The sequence below is a fragment of the Rhinopithecus bieti genome, unplaced genomic scaffold (genome assembly GCF_001698545.2).
Source record: "Rhinopithecus bieti isolate Rb0 unplaced genomic scaffold, ASM169854v2 scaffold_3875, whole genome shotgun sequence".
Lineage (NCBI taxonomy): Eukaryota > Metazoa > Chordata > Mammalia > Primates > Cercopithecidae > Rhinopithecus > Rhinopithecus bieti.
Window position 1 is genome coordinate 2,038,256 of NW_016804422.1, and position 8,625 is coordinate 2,046,880.

General features: G+C 42.7%; 1 protein-coding gene across 2 annotated transcripts in view; it reads right to left on the minus strand.

Annotated features, from left to right (window-relative positions):
• ARIH2 (ariadne RBR E3 ubiquitin protein ligase 2) overlaps positions 1-8,625 on the minus strand; it is a 60,606-nt gene that overhangs the window by 39,382 nt on the left and 12,599 nt on the right. The window contains exon 2 of one of the 2 annotated variants that reach the window (XM_017868145.1): positions 3,002-3,047. The exons of the other annotated variant lie outside the window; for it this stretch is intronic. Coding sequence (XP_017723634.1) covers positions 3,002-3,040 — 39 coding nt within the window. The 5' untranslated portion in view covers positions 3,041-3,047. The remainder of the gene's footprint in view (positions 1-3,001; positions 3,048-8,625) is intronic. 2 annotated transcript variants of the gene reach the window in all.

Below are 8,625 nucleotides of genomic sequence, written 5' to 3' on the forward strand. Positions count from 1 at the left end.
GGCTAACACGGTGAAACCCCATCCCTACTAAAAATACAAAAAAATTAGCCGGGTGTGGTGGTGGGCGCATGTAGTCCCAGTCACTCAGGAGGCTGAGGCAGAAGAATGGTGTGAACCTGGGAGGCAGAGCTTCCAGTGAGCCGAGATCGCGCCACTGCACTCTAGCCTGGGTGACAGAGCAAGACTCCGTCTCAAAAAAATAAATAAAATAAAATAAAATAAAATGAATAAAATGGATTAGTTTAATGGCACGTAAAACTTTAATAGAGCTGTTTCAAAAATGAGTTGACTGATGGGCAGATAAATAATGAAGCAAATGCAGCAACAGATTAGCAATTATATAATCTAGATGGTACAGTATATGAATGTCCACTGTACAATTATTCAAAGCTCTGTAAAATTTTTCATAATAAAAGGGTGGAAAGTTTGTCAAATTTAATTCAATGGCAATCACTCACATTATCAAATATCACAATATACAAAGGGTTGACCCTTACATTACTGCATCCAATAGTATACTTTGACTTTTTATTTACAATCCTCAGAATAACAAATTCTGCTATACAGTTTTAACACAGTTTTCACTAAGGTTAACTGACTGTATATACTATAAAGTACAGTCTAATAGTGCTAGTATAAAGTCATTTCCATATAGACCTATAATGCTGAAAACTTTACAATATTCTCTGGCTTTCTTTTTTTTCCTCTTTTTTTTGAGATGGAGTTTTGCTCTTGTTGCCCAGGCTGGAGTGCAATGGCGTGATCTCAGCTCACCGCAACCTCCACTTCCCAGGTTCAAGCGATTCTCCTGCCTCAGCCTCTGAGTAGCTGGGATTATAGGCATGTGCTACACAACGCCCGGCTAATTTTGTATTTTTAGTAGAGACGGGGTCTCTCCATTTCGGTCAGGCTGGTCTCAAACTCCCGACCTCAGGTGATCCCCCTGCCTCAGCCTCCCAAAGAGTTGGGATTACAGGCATGAGCCACTGTGTGCAGCCTTCTCTGGCTTTCTTGATCTCCCTGACCAAGGCTTCTGAGTATTCCACTGGATGTTCTGCTCCCATTCAGTCAGCTCCTTAAATACCACTTTTCCACAAGCACAGCTTTTAGGCCTGCCTTCTCACTCCCCGGACTATCTTTGGGCAATCACATTTGTGCCTGCCCCTTAGTATGAACATTAGCCCCAAAGACAAGAACTCTCTCATTTTACTGGGAGCTAGGGAAGGAAAGTGTATGAGCAAGGTAGAGAACTGGGGCAAGCAAAAGTTTATTGAAGAGTGAAGGGTACCCTCAAGTTTCTGGGTAGTCCAGAGAAGGTTTTCACAGAGTCAAAGATGGGGGTCTGAGCAGGGACTAAGTGCAGCCCATCTTCCCACTTTCCCTGAGTCCTCCAAACCTGCACCACAATGGGTGAGACGCTACTGGGGAGTCCTCCAAACCTGCACCACAATGGGTGAGACGCTACTGGGGAGCTCTCTTTCCAGCTTGAAATGAGCTCTCTCTCCTCTGTTCTCATTTACCCTACACATTGCTCTGCATTACCTGTAGCCCTCAATCCAATATGGCTATGTTTTGCCATTGCATTTACAATGTCAATACTCTCAGATGGCTTCCAGATCTTTATTTCAGAAAGCATGTGCTACATGCATGTCAAAAAGGACTTTGTTTATGGTCATTTGTATTTTCCAAAGGTCATGAGCAAACACTTTGTCATCCTCTATAGTCTGTTTTTGACTGAAACTCTAAAATGCATATACTATAGAAGATGAAAGAATGTGTTTGTTCATGACCTTTGGAAAATACTATCTGACACAGGCCCTCAAAACATGTTCAGTAGTTACCACTTGGTTACACTGGCCTGGAAACCTAGAGTAGACAGCTGCTTGGGAGTCAAGTTCTCCTTTCTGCTTTTTAAATGAAGAACATAGTAAATGTGTCACACAATTCTATGCCTCCTTCACAAGCAGGGCTGAGGAATGGAGGATGAAGACCAGGGAGAAATCCAGGCTGTGGGCCAATAATGCTAAGATTTTCTCACAGAGATGTAATGAAGTGAATATGAATGATTTAGTCGCTGTTACTGACATGGTTAGCAGCATGCAAATCTACAATCTCAGCATTTTGTTCTGCAGGCACTTTATTCCACAGTCTAAAGGTGTTAGAGACTACAGAACTGAAATCAAACTGTCAGCTTAGAATGGAGACTACTTTACTAAGATAAAACTTTGAATCTCTGTGTCCTCTGATCCACTTGCTACAAGGAGACGGCTGCAGGGTTTCAGGATCTTAAGTAAGGCAACTCCAATAGCAATTTGCTTGTGGGCTTAGACAACTGTTTAAGCCCGACTTCTGTTTCAACTTTATTCACTGCAAGCAGATTGTGATATCATTTTTCAGATCACAAATCCCAAGTCCACCTGAAGTTTGTTAATAACAGCCACAATTTATTTTCTGATTTCTACCAAGTCCCTTCCCCTCCACCACATTCAAGCAAGTCTCTATCGGAAGTTTAAATTAGTCACTGGAACAAATATTTGAGTCCCCTGACCACAAAGAACTTAAAATATCAGAGAGAGATAAGTTCCTGCTACTGAAGGAAATGGTAAGCACATATGACATTTAGGACCCTTTCTAGTACACAACCAATATCTATCTTCAGAAAAAATGTTTTGCAAGTTCCAGGAAATTTAACAGTTATTATTTGACACCCCAGAGCACTTGGATAGTGCATGTTTATTATTCAAAATAGTGCACAGAACATACTAATTTTATATACGGATCAAGGCACATGCTAAAATAGCCCCTGCTCCTGACAACAGTTCCCCAAGGATATCCATAAACATGATCAGTTGCTTCTTTATCTTTTTAGTCTTCTCTAGCTGGTTCAAGCTCTCCAGCCCTCAAGGACAAGTTAACAACATAGCTTGCAAATAGACTTTTCCCCCAGAAAAAAGAAATCCAGCAGCCCACCAAAACTGTCACCAGCCCTTCCCACACTTACCAGTGCCATAGGGAGGATGCAGCTGATGGCAGTGAGCATCAACGGCCTGAAAAAATACAGGTGGTAGTTTCAATTTTTATTTAAAATTCTTACTTGCCAACTGCCTGAAATCTTTTAAGGCTACATGAATGGGTCTTCATGCCTCAGCCTGCCATTTCGTGGTCCAATCACTTTTGTTAACAAACACTAGTGGTCACTCATTAAAAAGCAGAAATGAAGAAAGGGAGTGAACTGTGGGCCAGCTTCTGGGCCTGGGCTAGAATGGGACATGATATAGGAAAATCAGCCTAAAGAGATCAAGATGGATGGATATGGGTCTGGAGGGGGGGCAAGGGATGATGTGGAGGGAGGCAAGAAAGTACTAAAGGGACAAGAGGAAGAAAGAAGGTTAAAGCACAAAGATAAAGGAGTAAGTAAACACCAGCCTACAATGGGGCAAAATTAGCATCAGTAGTGGTGGTGGTAGTCAGTCTCATAGGGCTTCTGACCCTAAACCAGGCTCATCCTTGAAGTCTAATTTAAGTGGTAGGATTTCATTTCTCCCATACTTCACACCTAAATATCCTCAGCCTCTAAAAGGCCCACTCTCTGGCACCTGATCATAATTTTGCTCATTCCACTTTTCTTTACAGGGACATGGAAGGAGGGCTGACTTGTAACTAAAGTACCCAAATGTTATATATGTTTTTAAATCTGATTAATAAACACAAATTTGAAGACTTCTCACCAGCCTAACCTTGACTCAGTCCTAACTGCTGTGGACTCTAATAATCAAAATCAATACTAAAAAAAACAAAGACCTCACTCAATATAAGATTATTTATACAAAATACAATAATGTAAAAATATTAAAGTAATCACTCCTTGACCGTAAGGGTATATATTTTAATTACAAAAAACTTCAAACATCTACCAAAGTGAAGAGTATAATGAAACCCATTACCCAGCTGGTGGCCAGACCCACTATGCCTCCATTCCAGCCCTCCCCTCCTCCCTCCAGATTAATGTGAAATAAATCCCAGCCAGCATATCTTTTAGGGTGCATTTAATGGAAACTTTTTAAGAAGTACTTAGTACAAAGGGCTGGTTATTGCCCCTTCTAGAACTCTAACAGACTTCCAGGGGAATGCCACATAGGCAGGTTATGTCCAGCAAACCCAACCAAAAGAAATGCAGATAGGAGGTGATATCAAATGAGCTGCACAGAGTAGGGCTAAAAGCTGTGTCCATTCCTGCGGCCACAGCCCATCCTGTCCAAAAATTACTTGAAACAATGCTCTGTCTCAGCTACTGCTACTGTGAGGAGGCAAAGAGAGGGAATATCAAATAACCAGCTAGGTAGTACTATCCAAGTACTACCAAGATGGTAGTACCATCTTCTCCAAAAGGAGGGCACTTCAGAGGCCAGCATATCCTAATGAAAAAGCCAGATTCCAACAGCATGTTTCAATGACAGAGATGGTACCTCATCGACTGCTTTCCTTAGCTACCCCTTTATGCTAGAAACATATAACCTTATTTTTATAACCTTTCTGTTTATATAAAACTACATAAACAAGAACAGAATGAAAGCCCATTGAGGGCAGAAATTTTTTGACTGATTCCTTCTCTCCACACCTAAGAACCTGGAACAATACCTGTGTTAGCATTAGGTCTCATATGCCAACACCACTCTCTGCCTGTCTCTGGTGGTCCAGACTTGTCACCACACCTACATCCTCCGCAAGGGCGTATGAAGATGCCAAGGCCTTCCAAGCCCTCAGGGATGCACAGGGATACAGGAGAGGCCAGACACAGCTTCTCTGAGACAGGTTTAAAAAAGTTGGAGGGCTTAGCAGTCTCTCGAGGGTTGCAAGAAGGGCGGAGATGCTGCCAATAGGTTGGAGGCGGCTAAAATCAGGTATATGAGATAAGGAGAGGAACAATAAGGAGATCAGGCTGGAGCCTGGAGAATCCACTTTAAATTTTTCAACAGAGCAAAATAATCAAAGTGGTGCTTTTAGTGGATGTATCAGAAAATAAAAGTGGAAGTAAAGGAGGGGGTAGATATTAAAGGCAGAGAGATCTTTAAGTTATTTGAAAAAGAAGAGATTGGCTGGGTGCAGTGGCTCACACCTACAATCCCAGCACTTTGGGAGGCCAGGGCAGGCGAATCTCCTGAGGTCAGGAATTCAAGACCAGCCTGGCCAACATGGTGAAACCCCATATCTACTAAAAATACAAAAATTAGGGTCAGGCATGGTGACTCACGCCTGTAATCCCAGCACTTTGGGAGGCTGAGGCGGGCAGATCACCTGAGGTCAGGAATTCGAGACCAGCCTGACCAACATGGAGAAACCTCATCTCTACTAAAAACACAAAATTAGCTGTGCATGGTGGCACGTGCCTGTAATCCCAATTACTTGGGAGGCTGAGGCAGGAGAATGGCTTGAACCTGGGAGGCGGAGGTTGCAGTGAGCCAAGATCGTGCCATTGCACTCCAGCCTGGGCAACAAGAGCGAAACTCCATCTCAAAAAAAAAAAAAATTAGCTGGGCACGGTGGCAGGCGCCTGTAATCCCATCTACTCGAACTCCTGACCTCAAGTGATCTGCCCACCTCGGCCTCCCAAAGTGCTGGGATTACAGGAGTGAGCCACCGCATCTGGACTTGGCTCACTTGTGCACTCTCTCTCTCTTTCTCTCTATTTTTTTAAAATCTCAGCTTACCACAACCTCTACCTCGCGGGTTCAAGCAATTCTCCTGCCTCAGCCTCCCGAGTAGCTGGGATTACAGATGTGTGCCACCACACCCAGCTATTTTTTTTTTCTTTTTTTGAGATGAAGTCTCACTCTGTCGCCCAGGCTGGAGTGCAATGGCACAATCTCGGCTCATTGCAAGCTCCGCCTCCCGGGTTCACACTATTCTCCTGCCTCAGCCTCCAGAGTAGGTGGGACTACAGGTGCCCGCCACCATGCCCGGCGAATTTTTTGTATTTTTAGTAGAGACGGGGTTTCACCATGTTGGCCAAGTTGGTCTCTAATGCCTGCCTCGGCCTCCCATAGTGCGGGGATTACAGGCGTGAGCCACTGCGTCCAGCCTGGGTTTCTTTTTGAGGTAATGAAATGTTCTGGAACAAGATGAAGACGATGGTTGCATAACATTGTGAATGTACTAAATGCCACTGAATTGTATACTTCAAATGGTTAGTTTTAGGTTATGTGATTATTACTTCAAAAAAAATTTTTGTTTGAGATGGAGTCTCTGTCAGTCAGGCTGGAGCACAGTAGCACAACCTCAGCTCACTGCAAGCTCCACCTCCCAGGTTCACACCATTCTCCTGCCTCAGCCTCCTGAGTAGCTGGGACTACAGAAGCCCGCCACCACGCCCAGCTAATTTTTTTGTATTTTTAGTAGAGACGGGGTTTCACCGTGTTAGCCAGGATGGTCTTGATCTCCTGACCTCATGATTCGCCCGCCTCAGCCTCCCAAAGTGCTGGGATTACAGGTGTGAGTCACTGTGCCCGGCTGATTATTACTTCAAATTTTTAAAGGGAAGAGGGGTCAGGAAAATGAATCCTAAGCTCTGTGTACACAAACAGAACCTGTCATTTTAGGATGATCGATGAGAGACAGCTATTACTCCAGACTCAAGGGCCCCCAGATGATAAATGAGATCAGCCAAATCTCACACTCTAAGGGTCCTATTTCTCTCCAGTTTATCTCATTTCTTAAAAATAAGGGTTTTGGCCAGGCGCCCCTGTAATCCCAGCACTTTGGGAGACAGAGGCAGGCGGGTCACCTGAGGTCCGGAGGTCAAGACCAGCCTGGCCAACATGGTGAAACCCCATCTCTACTAAAAATACAAAAATCAGCCAGGTGTGGTGGAGCATGCCTGTAGTCCCAGCTACTCAGGAGGCTGAGGCAGGAGAATTGCTTGAACCTGGAAAGCAGAGGTTGCAGTGAGCTGAGATCATGCCACTGCACTCCAGCCTGGGGGACGAGCAACACTCTGTCTAAAATATGTTTCTTCTGTTTTTATGTAGTTTTTTTTTTTTTTTTCTAAAGACCCAGTGGGGACAAGGATGACTAGTCTATATACAGCTTTTTTATTAATCCCCCCATTTGCAGCACACTTATCTCTTCCAGCATTCATCAGTCATTTCAGAGTCCATGGTCTTTTCAAAATTTGGACAAACTGGCTCACATTTTGCAATGATGTCCCCATACAACACCCCACTCCAACCCACTCTGTTTGTTAATATTAATTTACATGTGCCTTTACTTTCATTTTCATGGTATTTAAAAATGGAAGGGCACTCCCAAATTTACTTTATCTCCTTTAATAATCTCTCTCCTCCTGCTTCTTTGGTCCTCCAGACAACTGTTGATTTACTTTATGATGGATTAGTTTGCATTTTCTAGAATTTTATCTGACTGACATATAAAGTTTTTGTCTCTCCCCTTTGGGTTTCTTCATGTGGCATATTTTTTTTGAGTTTTATCAATGATGCTTAAATAAGTAGCTCATTCTTTTAGCGGAGAAGTATGCAGTTCTATGGGTATGCCACTGTTTGTTTATTCATCTGTTTGAGCAACTCACATACTGAGTTGCTTCCAGTTTTTGGCTATTGCAAATAAAACTAAACAGACATTTGAATACCAAAACAAACAGAAGAAGCAGGGTTGGGGCAAAGGCATGTGCAGCCAACCATCTTGAAGTAGCAGTGTTAATAAATTTGCAAAAGAAAATTTGGTGTATTCTACCACAGTATCATAAAATTCACATTGTATTTAAGATTGCAGATACTATTAGTCATCTCTGCATCATCAAAAAGGACAGCCTGGTCAACATGGTGAACCCCCGTTTCTCATCATCAAAAGGGCATAGAACCCACTTTTATCTTTTTTTCACTAAAGAATATTCATTTGTTTATAATTATTGCTAAATAAACTTCTCTTTTAAACAAGATCATAAAATATAGTAGGACTTTGCACAGTGGAAACACTAAAATGTTGGTTTGTACGCACATGAAAATAAGTTAGAATGTTCATATGTTCTGACAGGAGAGAAAGGAAAAATATGAAAAAAACATTAAAAAAAAGTTAGAATGGAATTTGTCCAGTAGTTTCCAAGTCACCTGAAGCCTCTTTTGAGAAGATTAGGAAGGAGTGAGGACAGGAGTCTTGCCAAAACCACTCCTAAGCTCAAACTGAGTTGTGCTGTTTCTTCCTCTTAGCTTTGCCCAGGTCCAAGGAAGAAGGCAGGGGGGCTTTCAAATATAAAACCTCGCAGAGGACCAGTGCTGATGGTGGGGCCAGGAGAAAAGAAGATAGCCCCCACCCCAGGGGCTAGACCTTCTCTTGAAAATCAATGAAATATAAAGTTATATTTAGACATCAAAAAGACTACGGGAAGCCTATCCAACTTGCAAGTATAGCTGAGCAATTTATATCCTACTTCTACGGTTACAAAACCAGTACACTCCAAATGCTGGACACATCCTTTCAGTAGTCAAAAGAAAGCAAGTACTCCTCCCTCCTCACTTGAGTAACCCAAACCATTTTACAATTTTCCTGCACTTCCATGCAAATCTAATGTAAAATGCCTTGGCCTAGCCCCTTGAGATTCTGTTTCATTATATA